The 23,823-nt window shown below is 34.6% G+C and overlaps 1 protein-coding gene across 3 annotated transcripts; it reads right to left on the reverse strand.

Moving 5' to 3' along the window:
- Positions 1–11,674: 11,674 nt before the first annotated feature.
- Positions 11,675–22,686, reverse strand: LOC110373033 (band 7 protein AGAP004871). Of its 3 annotated transcripts, none has more exons than XM_049837882.2 (8): positions 22,460–22,686; positions 22,029–22,138; positions 17,786–17,858; positions 17,517–17,599; positions 16,912–17,171; positions 15,202–15,382; positions 14,663–14,705; positions 11,675–13,822 (listed from the first exon to the last, which is right to left on the reverse strand). In XM_049837882.2, the coding sequence occupies exons 1-8, from the start codon at positions 22,473–22,475 to the stop codon at positions 13,719–13,721; spliced, it is 870 nt and encodes a 289-aa protein (XP_049693839.2). In that variant the 5' UTR covers positions 22,476–22,686; the 3' UTR covers positions 11,675–13,718. The 3 variants fall into 3 exon arrangements, with proteins under 3 accessions (XP_049693839.2, XP_049693832.2, XP_021185799.1); XM_049837875.2 differs by lacking the exon at positions 22,460–22,686 and adding an exon at positions 22,207–22,326; XM_021330124.3 differs by lacking the exons at positions 14,663–14,705; positions 22,460–22,686 and adding an exon at positions 22,207–22,326.
- Positions 22,687–23,823: the final 1,137 nt, after the last annotated feature.

A 23,823-nucleotide genomic window follows, 5' to 3' on the forward strand; every position in this document is an offset into this window, starting at 1 on the left:
AATGTGAGTTCGATTTACATAGAAATCCCCGTATGTACGCGAGGTGCACAAATATACTTTGCCAAGAGCATCGCTCTTTCTTGTTTCAGAGTTATTCTTGACCTCTAGTTTTGATGCATTATCCTTACTTGGGTATAACAAAAACGTTAGTAAACGTATCTATTTCTTGGTTTCATAATGGCAAATGATTTAATCGATACCAGTGTAGACTATTCTGTGAATGTCTGAGGTGATGGAAAGCAAGTTGTAATAGCCGAAAGAGGGAATGACAAAGTTGAAAAAAAATGTGATACTTGCACCTATTGTTAAACTTGTTGGGCTAGTTGAACATCGCTAAAACTATTTACAATTTAATATTATTAAGACGGAAAAACTTCATAAGTGCCTGGGGTAACCCAGGGTAAGAATATGACAAGAGGAAAGTTATTAAAATGTAGCCTACAGCTGATTCTGTATCAAAAGTTCATATGCACGGACAGTCATTGCCTCCTAAAACTATTTTACATAGTACTACTACTAGAGTATTTATACGACTAAAAACTTAAATACCCCAACAATTTACAACTGCTTTTCGACGTAAAAGCCTGCATTCACAACACATAGGTGGAGGATGTAATCCGGCGCAGACTCGGTGAAATCATTGTAGCTTTTCAATGCTAGACTTAAGGTAAGAGGCTTAGCGAACTTGTTGCGCTAAAGTGTAACAACAGTTGAACTAACATGGTTCGTTTTGGACCGAAATAAACTACTTACTACTTACACATACACCTATATACCTAGGTACGTGATTTAGGCACCTCATTGCACTCGAGGCTGCACCGTAAAAGACTTGTTTGCTGTTTACATTGTGATTGAAAAAAAAATAGCACTTATAAAAGCTTTCTTCATGTGATACACATTTTTGGTAAGTAACAGAATAGGTAAGTATTTTTTCTTATCGAGTGAGCTGCAGGTTGTTTTATTCACCTAACCTAACTAACCTGAGTGTGACAGAGTTTTCTTAAAGTATGACGGATTCTGAACCGTTATTATAACAACGACTGCTACTGAGTATAGCGCATGGGGACGCCTGCTTTAATTAAATACACACACATTTAATTAAATACGCATAATTATACTACACATAGACAATACATGATTCTTGATTAGAAATTGAAATTTATTAGAAATTGGACATCTATACTAATACAATAAAGAGGAAACAGAAATTACTGAACCGATGTGACATTTTTTTCCACACTAGAAAAGCCTTCCTAATTTAGGCTACATTTTAACTCGGTACGTAGTTCCCACAGTACGCTGGTGAGACGACGGAAAAGCCAGTAATTTATATGAAGCTATTGTCAAAATTCAATATCCAATCGCAAAACAAAAGATGGATCGGTTATTGTAATTCTCCATACATCGATTATCACAAATCGATATGTTCAACGGTTATATCGTGAGGTCAACACATGACAACAGGTCACAGGCTTGAGAGATCTGACATTACATTGACAGCGGCACTACAACGGCATTGAAGCGATATCAATCACTACTGTTATCACGTGACTGTTATTACTAGGACAGTATCATGTACTCATAGGTATGTAGATGGTACAACATGTTGGGGTAAATTAACCCCAGCACAATTTTTTATTGACATTGATCAGACGGCAATTGCTCTCCGTCGGCTTCTGTTTGAAAATAGCGTACAGGATAGTGATTTTTGTAAGTATCAAAATTGGTAAGGAGTGATGGGGGTAAGACAATAAATGCGTGTCATTGCTTTGATTAAGTTATGTATAAAATGATGCATATCTTCTATATGTATACAATATACATATATAAAAGAAAGTCGTGTTAGTTACACATTTTTTTGATTTCTCGTTTTGTTTTGTTTTTGTATTAGATTTAAGTTAAATTTTATTATTTTTGTACCTATGTGTAGCTATTGTGGACATCTCTATCGAATTGGTTTGTGAACTGTAATGATAGTGTGTGTTTTTTAAATAAATAAATAAATATATTTTATAACTCAAGATTGCCTGAACATAGGATAGTTTTTGTCATCATCCGGGACGCGGGTAAAACCGCGGGCAGAAGCTAAGTTATGAATAAATCTAACCCGTCCGTTTGTAATTTCAAACAGATTTATTAAGTTTTGTTTCTGTATACTGCATCTAAGTAATAACAATGCATAAGTTAGGAAGAGTTTCAAGTTCATAGTACATAGATAGATCGAACGTATTCCAGCTTTGCCCTAGCCAGTTTCTGAAACTTAAATTCACGCTGCAATCCTCTCGTGGTTCGAAAGGCACGTAAAGAGATTGTTCCTCACTTTGCAGTACTTATAGCTGGCTTGAAAGTTTCAAAGTCTTGTTAAAGAAGTTTTGATAGTATTGGCGGCTTTGGAGCACATTAAATCTATGCACAAATAATTTGGAAGGAATATTTGTGGAATTATTAAGAGGTGCTTTATGACCAAAAAAAATATTTAAAATGTGACTGCACGATTTGAAATTATGTTAATTTTGGCCTTTAGTTTTGTTTTTGAAATCATCGAATGACCCCTCCCGCTGAGGGTTAGCAGCGTGAGGGAGTGTCATACGCTTACTGACTAAAACCCATCATCTTTCTTCGTAGGCCTATTATGTACCAGCGCCGCGGTCACTCTTTCGAACGATCTCGCAGCCCCGGCAGGTGAATTTTGGCCTTCGAATTCATCACGCAGCAATTCATTTTTTGTTGGGCATCATGTTGGCTACCTAAACAACATGTGTGTATTGTAAGTCATTTATCAGCATTGACCCACGTTGGGTGCCATTTGTGGTACAATCGATAAACCATGGTCATGTAATAGTCAACTGTTTGTTTTATCGAATAGATAATCTTTTACACGTTATTATGTATATGAAGTATTGTTGGTGAACCATTGTCTGTCCTGATATTTATTGACAGATTGTTAAGCAAATTATCACCTTAATACGAGCATTTGTATGTGCTGCATTACAAATGGCGTTGATTTTCAATAGTAACAAAGCGGTGATAATGTATTTATAGCATAATTTTACTGATTGTTAGTTTGTTTATTCTACAGCGGCAACTGTTTTTCTATTTGGTTTTGTTCGTCATTTATCAATATCAACCACATCTTAATGAGGTTCCTGTACCTAAAACTATTCTAAATATTTACCTTAAAACAAATAATTAATATGGTGTATTATTCCACGATTCAGACAACATTTTTTTTGTACAAAACATATGCACTCACAGTTTACTGAAATATTTCCCTCGCACTGGACAGACGTCCAAAGATTTTAATTTAATTAAAACACGACTTCAAAACACAACAGTATTAAGGTACCCACAACATTTTAATCCTTATGAAAGTATTGCAAAAGTAATTAAAATGCAAACTCGTATATCATATTTCCCATACATCCTCTGGAAAGATTTTTGTAAGCCGTTGGTCTCCCATCTCATATTCACTACTCATAATTATTACAAAGTAACCGTTTCCCCCGGCTCCATACATGTCCTGGGAGAACTAATTTCCGCACCCGTATCAGACTTGACCCTGTGTACCTAACTTCCTCATGCTTTGGGCTACCTGTGTATCAATTTCGATTTGGATTGGTTCTGTAGTATTGGCATGACAGCATGAATGACAGGCATAGATTACTTTGACGTACCTGCAGAGGTTCTTGACGTGAAATTGTATTGGTTTGCTTGTACCATTTTCACGGTAAATTGATTGTGCCGACTTTGAAAAAGTTTCATCATCTTTCTGCCCTTTTCACAAATTTATAAAAATCTTTTTGCCTTCCATACTCTTCCATCTGCCGTCATTGTGCATAAGTAACATTGTTTCTAACCATATCGACTTTCACCCAACCTATTAATCGTTTCTTTGGTCATCTGTCCACGTTCGTACCGAAATTTTTGAATATGTATATGACAGGTATATTAGTCCAAAGTAAATAGGAGTTTCGTGGTGCAGATAAAGCTTTGAGAAACAGGTTATAGCAAAATAAATGTGCTTTCAAAGAGACACCTTGTCCACACGAGTTCTTAAAAACCATCACAATATTACACTGTAAGCCCACAGTGGGCTGAAATTGTGTTCAGCACAACAGTCTTTAGGAAACCAGTGTTGTACATTATATTATAATTTATTACTGGTCCTTTGTAAAGTTTTCTTGGTTCCTACTTATAAGGTTTCGCCTTTGAGGTATTGTGCATACAGAAAAGTGTGAGGATAGAATATTATTATACTGGGAAAATGTGACATGCTTTCTCTTAGAGTGCATGTTACAATTTTATTATTTTGAAACGAATTTAATATGACTGCTATACTTTGAGTAAAACAATAGTCATGTAGCAAACAAAAAAGATTTTTTTATAAATAGTTAACCTATTGTTGGGTTTCAAAATGTAATATATATTTTTTATTAACAGATGTTAAAAGGTTTAACATTAAAGATATTGGACAAAATTTTTAAGATTATTAAATCCGTCTTTGTAAAGTGGTTTCTAACGTTTCACTCCAAGATTTCCATTACTATCCGATGCCAATCGCAAACTGAAGTGGGCACGAACTAATCCACAATAGGATTTAGACCCATCTATAGACGTAGATAGGTCTATAGACGTATGCTTATTGGTTGCAGCATTGTAAGCGCTTTGTTTCCGTAACGGTCACGGAGTATGGCACGGAATAACTTATGGTAATACCACTGACGCGTGATCACTGCGTTGTGGCCACGGAAGATGGAAGATAAACGGAGATGCCATAAGGCTGGTAGGTCAGGTGCCTTCTTGTAGGTCAAGTAACGTACGGCAGGTAATCAAACGACCAGTAAGTAGTACTAATGAGGCGTTTGGGTTCCTTGACAAACGAAGACCAATCTGTTTTGAAAATAGTGGGCGGTTTCCAAAGGAGGCCTATGAAGGCGGAGAAGTGACACTGAAGTAACGTTTCTCGTCCCATAAACACCCGAATTTGGCGCTGCTTAAGAAAACTTGCGTCATGACATCTCCGCTAGTCTTTTGTTCTCCATGGACGTGAGCATATAACTTATGGGTCCTATAGGTATCATATTGGTCTGCTGGGGCTGAGGGATGAACTGAAAGAGTTATCGCGGCCCTGGTACATAATTGGCTTGAAAAGGAATAAAGGTGGGTTTTAGTCCATAAAAGTCTAAAGACAGAGGTTTTCTGATAATTTTCATCCCAAAAAATAAACTAATAAATTAAAGGTCGGTTAATATTAGAACTTCTGATTCTTTTCATTGTTTTTTGATAAGTAACTTAAATGCCTATTCAAGTTCTATTTCCGTGCCCGATTTGATCGGAGTTGCAAACAAAAAAAGTTCATACCACGATGAGTATCCCAGGCTGCTGAAATAATAGCGCTTAATGTGCTCTAAATTGTGGTGTTAAACAGCCAAGCAAACCACAACACTGCGGTCAGATACCCACTATTACGATGTGGTTTCATGGATAACTAGTCATTTCAGTGTGTTATTTAGATTCATCTGTCTAATAAAGAGGCCGACGAAAAACATCGGAAACAAATACAACGATACCGATTCAGTCAGTTATTGTTATAAAGGGTGGCATTATACATACCTACATATGTATTTAAGTTACTGATTCAAAACCAGAACTAACCCGAAGAGAATATGCAATATCAGAAACAAACGTATGTATGTAATTATATGCCTCTCTTCAAACTTACTGGTAGATAAAAATGACCTCTAAGTATATGCATGTGGTCCGTACCTCTCGTGCATCTAAGCCAAGCGCTTTGACCAAAAAGGTTTTCTATACTATATATATCCAGGTTTAACTCTTAATCTAGCTATAATAACAACCTGGCTGTTTCACCGCTGCTATCACGATGCCTCGAAGGGAAATCCTGAGGCTTGTCAGTTATAGGCTCCATCACGTAATTAGCTGTCAGGCGCATCGCTGTTATCATTAGAATTCGATATTCAAAGCTGACCGTTGGGCCATGAATGCATTATAATTCGGTTTTCAATCAATGCGCTTTGACTGCCGGTACGAGGTGTTTGTAATTAAAATGACTAACGCGATGCCCAGTATCAGTCCCGTATAATGAGCTATTGTTTCGTGACATTAATTTACTTCACTGTTACATTAGTTTGATTTCCTATTTTCCGTGTAAAATACGGAATAAAGGTTACTTGTTGAAAGAGAATATAAAATGTTATCACCTTTTACCCATCTTAGAAATGAAAGCCTTTAAAAGGGGACTGGATTTATTTTATATCAAACAAAGTTTACACCGTACACAAGTAAAAAGCAAGGAGCTTAAATCCATCTGCTACGACAACGTGCTACGCCGTAGCTTCGTAGCAATCATGTAGTTCTTTTTTGTATTAGACCTGAGTGCTTTCAATACGAAAATGGAGTGTTAGTCTTGACTTTTATTATAAAGTATATTGGAAAGGACAATCATTTTGTCGCTCAAAATTGTGTTATTTTTTTTTTTCAGATAACCTTAATCAATTTAAGGGATCATTAATCAGCTAACTTTCTTCTTATATTTATTATAAATACGATAGTTAATTTAAGTCTAACATACAATCACAGTTAAATAATACCTATTTCATATTTCAATTCTGAGAATACATCACAGGTCCACAATACATTCGATTAGTACACCTAAAATGGAATAATTGGAAATTATCCTGGCGTATGTCGAAAGCCTGTTTCGCAACAAATCCAACGGTTGTTCATTAAAACGTAATATGGTAAAGCTTTGGAGTTTATTTGAAAAGGGATCGGGAAATGCGAATGGCAGTGCAGTCCCCACTAATACTATAAATGGGTTAGTCAGTTTTTGTTTGTGAACTTTCAGGTGAAAAGGAACCGTTAACTATGGAAAATATACAGATTTATGTACATAGATAGATATAGTTTACAAGTTTAGTGTACATATTTACCTGCCAGGGCTTAAAAAAATACCCCGGCCATGGTACATAAAGGGCTTAAGAAAGAACATGATGGGTTTTGGTTAGTAAGAGTCTGACACTACCACACGCTACTAACCCATAGCGGGAGGGGTCATTTAATAATTTCCAATAAAAAGTGTAGGTACATATTTGTGTGGAAATTTTATTCATAATGATATTATTCGTGTGTTACACGCGTCAAATCGCAGAAAGCAACTAGTGTTACATAATGGAATCTCTCCGTCGGAGCCGCTAATGTACTTAGCTCAAAATACACGTGAATTTATTGTGAAACAGCCAGCCACGGGCTCTCGATCAAAACTAAATTTCGTCAAAGAGAATCGCAGGTTTTAATTAAAATATTCTTTGGCGATCACTGTTCCGCGTCGAACAGTTTCAATCGAAATTCGGCAATATGAAATTCAAATAGTATTTTGGGAATTCCGATTGATGACTGCAACGCTGTTTAGTATCGGATTTAATTACCTATTGCAGAAATGTGTTCTGCGTTTTGATGTGAATTCAAACCTTATTTAAGGTAAACAAAATACGCTGATTGGCTAATGTTACTGACTTACCGACAATCCTACTAATATTATAAATGTGAAAGTTTGTGAGAATGTATGGATGTATGATTGTTATTCTTTCACGCAAAAACGGTTGGACGCTTTTGGTTAAAATTTGGTATGTAGATAGGGCGAAGCCGCTGGCGGAAGCTAGTTATAAATATTGATTTAAATATAGATGCATTTACTTGCCACGTCTCACTCATTACAAGTCACAGTTTTTATCGGCCAGTTCGAAAGTAAAAAAATATATTTTAAATTTCGAACCGAGTGTCAGAAATACTCAACCATGATAACGAGCGCTTTGTACGAGTAATTACCCGGCCAAACATTGGACAATACAACTGAAACAAGAAGTACGAGAGTTCGTTTATTTACAAAAAAATAAAATTGAATACAAAAGCATTCTCTTTGCTAATTAATTAGCTGTTTCTTTTATTGAAATGTCAGCGCTTTTGCAAGTCGATTGTTTATTTTATACTTCTGTAATCTGGTATGTATTCTGAATGGCTCTTTAAAGAGCGGAATAAATACTCTTTGACATAAACATCTATTTCCTTCTTTTTCTTTTATTACGTCTAATTGAAGACAACTATTCGCTGAAAACGGATCTTTATTCCTTGTCTTCTACGTCGTCCTGAGAACTTTCTCAAGAATGAGATTACTTACTGCAAACTTAGTGCATTTTTTACGATCTAGAGAAATCAGTACTCACGAACAAACAAACAATCCTTCAACTTTATTTATTAGTTCTGTGATATTGGCATTTTATTTACCTTCGCTCGTTAGAGAAAGAAAATGCATTTCTATTATAAAGTCGGCAGATTTTTTCCCTTGTTATTTACAAGCTCAATGCTTTCCAATGCTTATTCTCGAGAGAGTCCGTACCTAGAATTCCAAATACAAATAATTAGGTACTCGATATTCAAGGAATTATTAGACGTAAAACTACATTTCTACATCTTCATGTTTATTCAATAAAATGTAAATAATAGCTTCGTGGAATCAATTACTTAAGCACGGTTTATTTTCAGAAAATAAGGTCAGCTTCTAATTCAAATAAAATAAATGAGTCAATATTTAAATCAGGATACTCGGTTGACTTGATTCGTAATTATCTTAGTAGTGTTGTATACATATTTTAACGTATGTTTTCTCGACTATATGTATTTATGATATCGGATATGGGATCGGCTTCCAGTCTTACTTTATGCAACTGAATACTAGTGTTTTACATGGAGTGACGGCCTATCGCACCTCGTTAAACCAGTACCCTAGACAACAATATAAATTGGTCACAACTCAATACTCAATACTCATGCGTTCAATGCCTTCCTGAACTTTTTCATACAATCAAACTACTTGAGGGATTGCTGATTTTAAAAATAGGTTTTCTTTTACTGATATTACAGTTTTGTTTTTATTACAACATAGTTTTCGTTCACTTTGCAATAACTACCTATGTATTTCGCTAACAAGCGAAAAAGGTAAAAGACCTCAGTTTATCATCTCCGTCCATTAGCCTGCACTTCATACAACATAAGCGCGTGGTGTTGTGTAACAGTGAAAGTGACCATTAACATTTTGGACGGCGGCGTACATTATTAAATAAATCGATCGGTCGTCGAAGCGTGCCACGCTAGTGCACTAATGATTGAACCTCCCTCCAATTTGTCACCTAACAAAATTACACAGCTTGTGACGTCACTACCTTTGACGGTTTGGCTGCTACTATAAGTTAATAGATACTGCCTGTTGAAAGCGATTTCTGTGCGGTAGCGGTCAGTTACACCATTTAACCTACAACGATAACTGGGTAACTGATTAAATCGCCGATTAGATCACGGAGTAGGGCTGGTTGTTTTGGTTATCGTTAAATGGTGCAACTGGGTCTTAGTCGATATGTCTGCACCTATGTGTTATCTTAACTTGAAGAAATAAATACGTAGGTTCTACTTTTGCCTTCTTGCCCGATGCTCATTTTGAACAAACAAAGAAAGAACTTGAGCTGGAACAAGATCATTTTCTCAGCGTTGAATTAGTTTTATTGGAATATAAGTAGTACCGTTTAATCTTCAGATCCCTATTGCATTACAAATACTTTAGTTTTGTACGGCTTGATTCGAATGCTTTTGTTTATTTAGTGAAAGGATATTCATTTTATTTTATGCGAACTGCATCGAAACTAATCCGTTTTGATGGATTCAATTCATAGATCGCATTTTTTTCTATTGTTAGATCTATTATAGGTATGTAGGTATTTGGAAAGCAGGAGTTTTTATGAAATTCATACAAAAGCCTTTGATCCTTTTGTTCACGTTTTCGCCTAATTGTTTTTACGTGCAGTCAGACTAATTTTAAGCTTTTTTATTGGATTAATGGGACAATTGTTATTGAAATGTAAGTATTGTAGTTTGATAACTTAAATCTTTGTTGAAAATATGAGCAGTAAATAGAATTATTTTTTTTTGGCTTTTGGCCGCTTCAACTATATCCAACTGAATTCAGAGCCTGTTAGATCAAATCAGACGAGTCTATGACTGAGTTATCATGATTACCATACTTACCTCAAAACCTTTACCATGTATCCAAACCTTTTTTTAATTCTTGATGGATATGTTGATATACATACGTTAGGAACCGCTTCGACGAAACAGCAAATGCAGTTTAGCGTCTCGCCTCCTTCCGCCCTCCGAAAAGATCGTATGAGTTAAACTACTTACAGGTAGAAATTCAATATGTGAAGTCAAAGACAGTATTTCAGCACGCTACCAACGATGAAACATATGAAAGGTCTCTGTGCTATTACCAAGCCTGTATCTAACTATGGACCAATATGTGACCATAGAACCCTTAGTTAGCACTGGACATACAAATCAATTTTTATATGTGCCTCTAGAAAATGTTCATGCCCTTGATTTTTCTTTAAAAAAATATATGTCAAATATTTAAGAAGTTTTTAAGAAACATCTGTTGTCTGGAAGAAATTGCTCTTGACGATAAGATCGGCCATTATGTCACATACTTTAATTCGTTTTTTAGGTCAAACTGTAAAAAATGATGTACCTAACTAAGCATATCTATCCATTATTTATAGGGTATGCGCTCACTAATTATTCTCAAGCATTTGTAGTTTTTGTCTCCAAACTTACCCATATCGAATCATACCTACATTGTCTCTGTCTTATCATAGGCACACCAACGCAGTCAGCTCCTACGTAGACGTGACGTGGCGTATGAGTGTGGCATCCGCCTACGAGCCCATAAAAGTGCATCCAATATCTACAGCGTATGGGCCTTTTCTGCTAAGACTTCTTTTGCCTACCGTGAATACCTTTGAATTGACAGGTTTATTAGAATATGACGTCAAGATAACGGTCTTTGTATTCGATTTGATGCAAATCTTCAGGGTCTTCAGAGCACTGTGCAGAAGGCAGTTTCTTAGTGCATGTAGGAAGGGGTATTAAATTTTCATGTATTGTACGTTGACGTCATTTAATTAATATCTCCTGCATTACTTGCTTGTGTTACTTTCAAGTGCTTTACGGTTTTCAGTATCTTTGGTAAATGGGAATAATTAATAATAGTCGACGAAAGCTACATTGCGTGTGGGGTTGTGACGTGTGTACTTAGGTATTCGTGATATAAAATAGTAATAGGGAATAAGGATAAATGAAAAACCATTTTAGGGCCCATATATTCTATTTAATATTCAAGAAAATGTAATAATTATACTACTCTACTTCTACTTAATAATATCAAAATGGTTAAATATTAGTTGCAAGAGTAATTTTTCCGTTTGACTGTTTAGCAAAAATACATGCCATTTGAATGCAAATATTTACATGCCTTACAAAACTACCCTTGGGTTAACGCACTGACCCTCCTTAAACTATTTCATTAAATTGAAAATCGCAATGCAACTTTCAAAACTAAATACGGACTTGTAGATCAAAAAATATTCGCAGATTTTACGCGAGAAATATTGAAAGTCGCAAGTGCTCGCCAGTTTTATCAAAGTTGCATTGCAATATATAAATGTTATATAAATATTATAATGTTATATAAATATTATAATGTTATATAAATATTATAAATGTCATAAATATAGCATCATTTAATTTAAATTACATTTTTAGTTGTAAGCATAAATATATATGTACATTTCGCGTAATTTTTTGCCGGAAAAAAGTTCACCCACCGCTAGTTGCTGGGAACAGTAGATCTGTACATTAAGAGCATCTTAGCAGTCTTTGGGTATATACTTTGAACTGTTTATTTGTATTGTAGCATACCTATCGATATCGATAGTTTAAAGCACATGTTACAATAATCTTACCACAGATATTCTATTATTCAGCAAGCAATATAACTTGCCATTGTTACAAGGATTTTAATGTTTTTGAGGGAGGGCTCAATATCGTCCCCAAAAAAACAAGAAATATTCTCTAGTCTAGAATAATAAATCTAATAGTCTAGAATATGTGTGGGATATTGTAACATCTGTTTCGATAGTCAACCCGCATATAGTAATATAAAAATATTTCCGTACATTCTGAAACATGAGTATAATCTCCAAAATTATTTTTAGCTATGTGAACTGGATATAGTTTTTCCTAACTCCTTAACTTCTTGTTTTCATTCAAACTTAACCAAACAACTTTTTTTATAATTTCTGTTTTTGTTATACGATTTTTTTCTAGATTGCATTTTTTTATTTTGTGTTTTTTTTTTATTTTATTTTTTTTAATCCAGTTCACACAGCTAAATGACCAACAACAAGTCGCAACGTGCATAAATATAATTGTTATATAATAATACAATATTATATACGTCCTACAAAAATACATTCGAGAAGGATCAAACAAAGTCGCAGAAACTTCAAAGATCCACCTGAGCCCTACGAGATTTTTAAAATTTTTTTTTGTTACTTTTTCCAATCTCGATAAGAATGTTCCTTGAATTTGCTGTGATATTGCCGACCTCACCATACTCTTCGTTAACCTTGTACTCAAACTTTCAAAGCACCAAATCCATGTATTCTCACTTTCGCGCCATTTGCTATTACAGAATCTTATCACATATCGGATGAAGTGAAAATAATATTGGTACCTACTATTTTTTTTTCGTGTTGTAAGCCGGAATACTAAATATTAACAAGTTACTAGTTCTTTACTTATAGCACAGCCATGTGATGAGATCTTCATTTATCTAAAATAAGTAACACTACAAAGCATAAACTAAAAGCAGTTTGGTACGTCACGAAAAAAAAAAATCGGCAACTCTGTGGCTAAATGTAATGGCTGGCCCTAAAAAATAAAACAAAAAAAAACACATCGGTTGTTTTATTGGTAAAAGACATTGGTTTAAGTTCCAGGAATTATTTATAATTTGATTTTCACGTTTAAGTTAACAATTTACTTATTTTTTTTTAATTTTATCGATTATATATTTTTATTGGTTAATTTCCTAAAACTATGTTTTCTTACTGCTATCGGTTAAATAAGTGTCTCTACTGTTAATTTGATTAAATATTTTTATTCTAAAACGTCTAATTTTTCTTACTATGCTATCGAATAAATATGTTTTCCTACATTTTTCTTAAATAATTTAAAATGTCTAATTTTCTTACTATCCTAACGAATAAATATGTTTTTCTACGAATAATTGATAAAGAATTTTTCTAATTTTAAAATGTCAAATTTTTCTTACTTTACTATCGAATAAATATGTTTTCCTACAGCTAATTGAATAAATATTTGTCTTATTTTCTATTGACTCAATATTATTCCGAGACCAAGTCTCTCGGATTGAGTCTTTGGCCTAGGGACTATAAATTAAAGCATTACCTGCTTATTTCATTCTTATAAATCTAATTAATTAAGTAATGATACTTGATTTGATTAATTCACATACAATAATTACTATAAACTATCATAGGGCCCTATTTTTTTCCTGGATGCTTGAACGTATATATTTTTTTGGGTTTTAAAATCGTGTCAATGTTTAATTCCTGGTCTGAAGACGAATTGGCAAATCGGTAGAAGTGAAAATAATATAAAAAAAATACAGCGAAGTGAGTATAAATAAAAAAATAATGAATTGTAGTAAAAATAACTATAAAAATAGAGTAGAATTAGAAATGAATTGCAAAAAAAGAGTGTAGCATCAAAAATAATATGTTTATAGATTATTTTGGGATTCCTCTTTTGCCCTCATGAAGTACGTAATCATATCGATCGGCAAGGGAAAGACTATTGTTGAGTTCTTTTCGGCTGAGATGGTGTTCAACGTCTGTAAGAAGAATATTATTTGCATTAAAAATATCCTGCGAATGGTTCAATTAGAACAATACCTACCCCAATGCTCATATCATATTTATCAATTCAAAAAGATGTGCATCGTAATAAAATTACAAATGAAATGTGACTTCACATTTAACTGGGTACAATAAAAGAAGAAATCTGAGGAACATTTAAGTATATAGGTACTAAAAAGCTCGTTCTCATTGGTTAACTAAGTCGTTGTACAGTATGCGAGAAGTTCTGGGATGCAATCTAACAACCAATGAAATTAACTGATATATGCAAAGCATGCATAGTAGAATACCTACTCCGTCAATCACTTAAAAAAACAAATGCCCGGAAAAAGAATATCTGTCAGTACGCATGCGGGCGCTATCGACTAAGATATCGATTCGCTATGACAAAGATACAGCATGCAGTTCCTACGGCATGCCGGAAAAGAATAGAGGCTCTAAACGACCAATTAAAATGGGTAATTTCTACATAAATCTCTCAAATTACTGAAATGAGGTTAAAAATGCAGTTTCAAGTAAAAACAATCGCACACCCCGTGCAATAAAGGCGTAAGATAGAAACACTAAGAGAAAGAATAACATTTAACTAGACATAGGTCTGTATCTTTTTTTTTTTATTCTGTTCCTTTTTGACTAAAAGAGTTCACAATCCCAGACATGCACGTGGTCTTATGTATTTTGTACATCTTAGTTTATCGATATCTTTAAATGATAAAATATTTTTTTATTCCCTAATTTTACATAACATAAATAAGGAAAAGAAGACCAGAAACTATTTTACTTGCAATATCCATACAATACGTATTAGTACTTACGCCTTTTTGGTTGGGGGGATGCGTAATTATTTCCGTGCAGAACCTGTTATTGAATGGAATTTATTGCCTTTTTACTGTCTAGTCTAGGTCAGCCTTAACTATGAACATGAGCTTCAAAATGCTTTGAATGAACGCTCTTAGATTTTCTAAAATAGCGAGCCTACTCAAGTTAGTTCACATTACTGTCAAATGCAGAGAATATTGTCTCGTGCATTTGTTTGAAGTTGCAGAGACCACATGACATTTCAAAAGTATATTCGTTTTACTTAGGTTTTACCGGTAGTTTGACTTGGGTGTGTCTACACAGTGCATGTGGCTGGAGCAAGTGACAAGCGACAAGTGACAAGAGCACGCGGGTGGATATTTTACTTTGGTATATGCGCAAGTCGCCGGACCCCGGGTTTTTAAATGCATGTAATCTGCGCATGTGTCTCAACATGTGCAAGCTACTTGCACCGTGTAGATGCATCTTTAGTGCAAGTGGACTATTAAAACGGCACAAAGCATTTACTGTTATTTAATTAAAAGCAGTACAATACCTGGAGATAACGGAGTTGCAGAGCAGCGGGACTGTCGCCAATGACTTCGGAGGCCTCACGAAGAGCTCGCGAGGCCTTCTGTTCTCCTTCGGCAGCGATGACTTTAGCACGGGCCTCGCGAGCGGCCTCTGCCTCAGCGGCCATGGCACGTTGCAGTTGTACCGGCAGACGAACGTCCTTGCTGTTAGCAGTCATTTGTTTATTTGTTACGATATTTTTTTGCCTACTAGCTATTCTACAATTTACGTGGTTCGATCCCGTAAGAGTGGAAAGCCGTCCCGCAACTGAATGAATTGTTGTGAAATGTAGGCCTTTTTAGTGTGTGGTTCTTTCATTTGAAACGGTTCTAGTAGTTTTGGTGTGAAAGTGCAAATGACAGCCAGACAGTCTGAGCTTATTTTGCATGTTTAATATAAGTAAGGGTAGTTATTTTAGTCCGTCTATTCATTGTTCACTGTCGACTGCATTGTGTTGACTGTTTCACTCTAGGAATAATACCTAAAGCTGCTTAACAAACAACACAACATCATAAAATTAGCTTGTGCAAACTGCAAATTAAAGTTCATTCATAATGTTCGCGAGTTGAATTCCGCTGGTTTCTGCAAGTTGATTACGTTATTTCTTTGAAATGTGAATTCACGTCGGTCATAATGTCGCCGTGAATTCATGTAGGTAGGTACAGTCCACGGAGGAAGGAAAGATAGCAGAGATGCCTTAGGGTCTTTCAGGCGCCTTCGTGTAGGCCAGTGTTTTTCAACCTGTGGATCGCGACCCCAAGGGAGTCCCGTCGTGAAAAAGGTTGACAAACACTGGTGTAGGCCAAGTAACCTACAGCAGGCGTGATCAGGTCCTAGAACTAAAGAGGCGTTCGAGTGCCTTGTCAAATCAGTACCAATTTGTCAAAGATTGGTCTTGATAGATTGGTCATTTCATTTTGGAATTAGTGGGTGGTTTCCAAAAAAGGCATGTAAGGGTGGAGCTAGTAACATTCCTCGTCCCCCGAACAACTGAATTTTGATCCGCTACGTGACGCTACTTTCTTAAGAAATTTTGAGTTATGTCATCTCCACTAGTCATTTTGTTCTCCATGTCACAGTCGGATTGAATAACTTCAGTTTTAGTTCGTGTGAAATATCACACATGCTTTCATGTTTTAATGTTTTCATGTAAATATTTTCCATTTTAAACAATTATTAAAGCTGGTTATTTCGTAAAATGATGCATTTCGAAATAAACTACCCTTGTTTTTTTGGTTTATTACCGAGCTTTGTGGAATGCGTGCTTTGTGTTCGGAAACAATATACACGTATCATATCGTATGACAAAAGAATACCCATTGTTTTCAAATGAATTCTGTCTATAGTTTCGTAAATAACCATAAAATGTATAAAATTAAATGCTTTTGTTAGTGTTTTCGTTATTTTATATGGTCTGATATTCCGATTGTTTATTTATTCATCAACACAAAAAAGATTGGTATTAAAAGTTTGACCGTCATGTGTGGCTATCTTTAAGTCTCAGGCACCGTAGTTCTTGCAGTTTTGCGCCGATTTTCATTATTTTTTTAGATGAAAGCTGGAGTTCTGCAGGTACTTTGAAGAGTTTTATAGAGTTGAATACTTTGATCAAGACAGGCATGTAGCACTTCTTCAAGCATATGAGCACTCTTCAAGAAGCGAGAAAAGTACCTAATATACATAATATACTCACATCTCAACACGCTCCACCTTGATACCCCAAGCCTCGGTAGCCTCATCCAATGACAGTTGCATAGTTCCAGAAATCGTTTCGCGCTCGCTCAAGATTTCGTGCAAAGGTCGTGTTCCCATGGTATTACGGAGGGTTGTCTGGGCAAGGAGCCGGGTGGAATGATGGGCATTTTCCACGTTAGCTATGGAAATGGTAGCATTGTGGACGCGGTAGTAGACCACAGCGTCCACGGAGACGGTGACGGAATCCTTCGTGAGTACCTGTGAAGGGGAGTGTAGTTTGATTCGGAATTTGAGAGTGTTCAATTGTTTGGGCTAATGTTTGGACTCCTCGGATTTGAACTCCTGTGTGTCAATTAAATTTCCTAGGTACTTAAGTAAATGTTTGAAAATGATATGACGTCACAAATTGAAGAAGATACGCTCTTCCAGCCCCATTTAATTTTTATTGGTAAAAGCAGCAGGATGAAATATAAGCTTCAAAATCGAAGTAAATACTTGTCCCCAAAACAAAGTTTTAAGTACCCAAAATAAAGAACGTTTAACTCAACTTTCACCTTAAATGAAAATGTACTATGAAATAAAAATAGTTAAAATATACAATACCTCTTGGGGCGGTATATCGTAGGTGCGCGTACGCAGATCAACGCGGGCGTAAGTATCGATGCATGGCAAAATGAAGAAAATTCCTATAAAAAGAACAATTATTATAATAAAGCCACTTCTCTCATTACATACCTCCCACTTACCTTATTAGTGAAAAAATCTAAAGGCTGTTTATAAAAGCCTATAGAATATTATTAAAATCAAGTGGGTAGTATATTTTACTTGTTATGTTAAGTACCAGTTTCTATTTATATTGTGTTTATTCTTACCAGGTCCTTTGGCACCCCCAGATAGAAGACGCCCCAAACGAAATATTACAGCGCGCTCATACTCCTGCACAACCTTTATATAAAAATAGGTTAATATCTTCATTAAAAATAAATAAAAAATAACATGAGTTATTACTAAAGGCAATAAAAACAATAGTCAAGTAAGTAAAAATGTACCTTATTCCCGCCGCATAACGTACTAATTTGAACTTGATTATTATAATGTAATAAATCTGCGTGTCGCTAATTATAAAACAATAGACAATCAACTGTGTCGCGTATATCTGCGCTCCGACATAGAACGGGTTAAGCGCATAGATGCATGTGAACTTTCAAATTCAGCAAATTAAACTAAGCGGCTTATTTCGCATGTTTATTTTCAAAAATATACATAGGTAGGTACTTCATGAAGGCTTTATATTAGTACTTGTAACTATTTGATTTTAATATAATTAGTTCAAACTAATTTTCGACAAATTAATTTGAAAATTTCGTAATTGAATACTAATTATCAATTCTACCGAATTATTACGAAATTAATTAATTGAAAATATGTTTTCTACGGTATATTCCTATCGTCGGTGGTACAGTTTCATTGAACGGAATACCATGCGGTAGCCGCAAGCATTTTCAATACTCAATTATTGAATTTTAATAAAGCCACCGGCCACCAATTAGCTACCAATTAAGGAACCCCGTAGTGCAGGGCTTAGATTATACGAAAATAATATTTTCCTTGCTGTGGCTTTCTATATAATTCAATCATATATTTCTGCGTCAAACGAAAGGTGAACATCTTTAGTAATATACAACTGACTGCCATCGCCGTTTGATATCCGGCAAAACTGCAGAGTAAATCACATTTTCAACTCGACTTTAAAGTAAATCGATCAAAATAATCGGATTCTTCGAGGCTGATTCGGTTTGAGAATACTTGAATCGAATCAATCGATTAGGCCGCTATGCTTACAAACTGTTTAGGTAAACTGTAGCCTGTGCATTGAACATAGTGTATGTATATGTATGTGTAAGTATGCATTGTCAAACAAGATTCTGTTTATGCGACGGCGTGTGCGGTGCAGGCTTTCAGGACCATTGTGTTCGGCACATATTGCTTTAAATCACGTAATGGTTTGATTGAATTTAAGTGGAAAATATACACTGCACCGTTCAATTTAGTTGAAAATGTTGGGCTCATTTATATGCGCTCACTCATCGTCAGCCGTATAAAATGTGCTCTCTATTAAAAATGGAAATCGTTAAATAAGCTTGATCCGCAAATTTAAATGAAAGATACTTACTTCTAAGCATAATTGTGGAAAGCACAGCATTTCTGGGGTTGTTTGCACTTACTCTATGATTGAGCGGTATAACTATGCGCGGGAAAGTTAGCTCAGCTTATGTAAGTTTGAAACATTTCTCAATAAGTTAGGCGCCGTGAAATAGTGGATCGGTACTTTTCATCAAAAATTTACAAAATTTTACGTAAAGTGCACTGAAACTTTTTAAAATATAATAATTTTAAGAAGATTTATTTTGAAGTAAAAAGTGTTTTTTCCTTTTGTTTTATTATGAATTTTATTTCAGTGTCTTATGTTGTAACATTTTATGGTTTTTGTTTTACACACTATCTTGAATCCTCTGGTATAGTTTACGAAGAGTATTACTCGTAAGTAAGAAAAGAGTACGAAACAATAATAATGATAGTGTAACGGGGCAATCCTATAATTAGCTTATTTATTCAGATATTCGGAGGTCAATATTTTCCGTATTATATTGAGGTCGGAGACTTACTTAGGTCGAGGTCACATCGATGGAGTAAGAAAAGCGTGGGTAGGACTAAAACAACCTGTTACTATGAGGATGGTTTGTATTTACAAAAAAAATACCGTGAAAAAATAAAATTGATTGGTTCGATAGCTTCCTGATAACAAAAAAAAAGAAAATTTGGAATTCCAACAGTGGGCAAGTTGTTGTACTTGTACCTACGCCTGAACTTTTTATTATAGATTGAATTAATTCCTTTTGTAATTCGTGTTCTCAGTACTTAAAAATATTTCCCCTCAGAAAATGGTGTGGATATTTTTATATAATTTCAATAACCTTTTATTATAAGTACAGCTTATCAGAAATATAAGATTTATAGCTTTTTTAAACGTATTCTTTAACATATTATTATTTTTCTCCAATTTATTTTACTGAGAAAATTGTGTTATGGAAAAATATTGGACGGATAAATAAAAAAATATACCAGTTATAATGTATCGAAAATGAGTGGGTTTCAATTGGACTTCAGCTACTGATTATAAGTCTTATTATAGAAATGTATGAAGCAATTTTTACAATTGTAAAAGGGAATTATAAAATCGATTCCAATTAGCAATATACCATATTTTCATTCCCATGGCTGAATCTCCTTTATATTGTAAACGCAAAATTGTATCAATGTGTGTAAGGATGGATGTCTGCAACTATCACTCGTAAAAATGCAGAGTGGATTGTCAGTAATTATAGGTTTTGAGAAAAACACCTAAATTCCCAAATTGTAGCTCATACTTATAATGGTTATTTAAAAGTTTTGTCAAAATTAAAAATTCGTAAAAAATATTTTTTTCTTTAGATTATTGTAGAAGACTAAAATCTTTTTAGTAAATAACTTGAAGGAAAATTTGTTTTTTAATCGATCAATAACATCCTCATGTTATTTATTTATTGTAAGTAAATGCTAGGTTTTCTTGGCGCGCGATTCGAACAAGTGTGTCACCATTTTTCCGTCTGGTTTAAACACAACCTTGGCCTTATTATTGATAGTATCGTGTATGAAATTAGTTTGTTCACCGATGACAAGAATTCCGAGAATCGAATGAAGAGTCATTACCATCAAGTAACGATACGAGTAGGCTTTATAGGCTTACCGATTAATATTAGTAAATCGCAGCGGTGCATAAATAATAAAACGATTATCGATTCATATTCGATGTTGTGTCTCATCATGTATAGTGGTTCATATTGGCATTGGTTCGATCAACTTAAATGTGAGAAATGGGACACCTGATATGAGCTGCTCAATTATTCATAAACCGTATGGCAGCAAACGTATGTTTGTAACATTTTCTTTGAAGAACTATTCGTCTATTCAACGGCGGTATATTTAATATTAGTCTTGACCTTTAGTCTACTTATTTGATGCCCTAGATTGATGGAGGAAGTTCTACCAGTGGAAAGTTTTCTTGAAAATTATTAACGGAGTAGATTTTTTAATCAGTTGGATACTTCAAAGGGCATCGGTTATTGTTGGCTTTGTTTCTAAGTGAAATATCGAGTGTGGCTTAGCTGCATATTTTCTTTGTTGTTCAACATATGCCTCATTTCCCACTAAGACTTATTTCCTTCAATCGATAAAATACACATTTTAATTTATTTTGGAAATTTCCGTACTTAGGTGCGGGAGAATTATGAGACGAAGAATAGGCAGATGAATTTTGGAACTAAACGTAATTTCACAGTTCATTAAGACATATTTTTGGATTAATTAATTCTGGCTTGTCAGTAATGGGTATTTTATTTAAAAAATATTTTTATAAATGAACTAGCTTCTCGTTGGAAGGAATATCATAATATCTTCATTTTCCTATCATTTTCTCTTCGAGATTAAATTTTGTATGTAATGCCAGAATAAACTATATACTTCGAATAAAAAATAAAATATTATTTTTTTACAACTTTTGTGGCGCTGTTCAGGAATTTAGTTCGTCTTTTCCCGGTATAAAAGTGTAAAAGTTAGGCATTAGAAAAGTTAGCAACGAAGTGAGTCACCTTCCCTATCTTTTTGTTAATAAGGATATTTTGTTTTATGTACATTGTTGATTTATCATGAAACAAGAAATATGTACATTTTTCTGTATAACTATTTTTAATCTGAAGTTATAACTTTTCGTTTTCCCTTTTCGTAATATTATTTTCGGTTCTTTGTTGTGATTTAACAGTTTAAACTTAAATAATCTTTATATTCTTTAGAAAAAGAGAAAAAAAATATCTTAAAAATAGTTGCAAAGAAAATTCAAACTCGTAAAGTTTTTTGGCGTAAAACCGGAGTTCGTCTCGAAGTCATGCATGCACAGCAACGCGAGCTGAGTCTCAATAGAAGAATTAAAAGAAAAATAATTAAAAATAGGACGAAAAAATAAGCCAATAAAATTATAAGCAAGGCAAATAAAATGAAAAATAAATAAATTCCACTTACCTTGAAACAGATGAAGAGCGAAAATGGCATGGTTAATGCCACCAGGATCCATGACAGGACCACCAAAATCTTGCCGCAGGTTTTACCCTCGTTGTCCGCCTCCTCGTTGACTGAAAAACATCCAATACTTTAGTACAAAGACACAGCAAAACACGTAAAATAAATTTCCAAAGCTCACTAGTATTAGTAATAGTCGGATATAATTGTTGTCGGCTCGACATTTCCATCATAGTTTAGAAACATTTAGAACACGAAACTCCCATGCGCTGCCGTCAAGCGCCTAGTATTTACTGGGCATGCACGCTTACGGTAGCTTATTAAACATTCACGTGGGAACCGAAAAGTGGGCACTACCATATACGTCTTATTAAAATGCAAAAAGAATATCATTTACAATAATATTATTGATAAAATAGGCGGAATGTACTCACCCTCGGTCACCACCATGGTGGTAGCTTCGGAGTAGCGCGCCACGGTGAGTTTTTTTACATAGCGTGTTAACAGAACGAGAGCCACTAAATGACTGATGGATGGGGAACGCGAATACAACTCAAAGAAACTGACTAAAGTCGTGAAGTGTAATAACTTCGCAATCTGCTAGCTACTCCTTTTATATGGTCGTAGGGCCCTGCACTGCACTTGCGCGGGCATTATGATATGCTATATATGGTGACTGATTTCCTTCGCTTTTATTGGTCAACTAAAATACGTTCTAATCTAGAGGTGCGGAGTTGCGACTACTGAAACTCCTCCCTCTTGTAAACTCGAACTAGCATCATCATTTGCGAGTTTACACGCTTGGTAGGGGCCACCTCGTTACTACCGCTATACCTTAGAATAACCGAACAAACACTTCTACAAACGTTACTTCGAAGACTTAATAAATATTTCAAGCAAAAAAATGGCCTTGATCACGAAATATCGACTTAACTTTAAATAAAATGTTCATAATCAATGACAATATCATACGTTGACGGCAAAGATTTGTCGATAGTAATTAAATTAATACAAGTAGAGTGAAGATCATTAAAGCCTTAAAGACAAATGATGTTAACCTGTATACTTCTGAAACTAGGTCATTGACCAGACACATTATATTGGGCTAATCATTAGTCAACTTTTGTCGATTACGTTTCTTTAACGTCATATAGACAATGAAAAACAAAAGACATCAGTTTTTATAAAAATCTTATGTCATAGACGTTTGAATAACTTACTTCGAGAAAATTAGGACGCTGGTCGCAGATTTGAAATATAGGGCAGGATTATGAAACGATTAGTGTAAGGAAAAACAGTATTAACTCTTCGTAAAGTATTTTAATATAAAAAATATGAAACATTACATGAACACAACACATTTCAGATTACACGTCAAAATAAAAGAATAGAGTAAGCTTTTGCAGTTTTACCGTTAATGCATTGCACAACCAATTTATTTTTAAGCATCCTTTTAATACATTTACTTTAAAAGCAACGTTTATTGTACATTTTTGCCCCGAATGATTAATTAGTGAATTATCGGCTATTAACTTTAGTCGGAATTTAAGCAAAGGTGGCCCATATGCAGTAAATAATTAATTCGAACTTACTAAGTATACAGGGTTACTGGTAAGTAGACCGCATCCTTTCAGGAGGTGATAGTATAGGTCAATACGGACAAATTTGACCATGGGATACACTGGGCAAAAGTTAACCCGTTTCAAGATAATCGAATTTTAAGATCTTTTCTTTACAAGTCGTCTAGGTACACGTATACATTTTGATTACTAGTTAAAAGTCTCGTTTTTGCGGATTT

This window comes from Helicoverpa armigera, chromosome 1, assembly GCF_030705265.1.
Source record: "Helicoverpa armigera isolate CAAS_96S chromosome 1, ASM3070526v1, whole genome shotgun sequence".
In the NCBI taxonomy this organism is placed as follows: Eukaryota; Metazoa; Arthropoda; class Insecta; order Lepidoptera; family Noctuidae; genus Helicoverpa; species Helicoverpa armigera.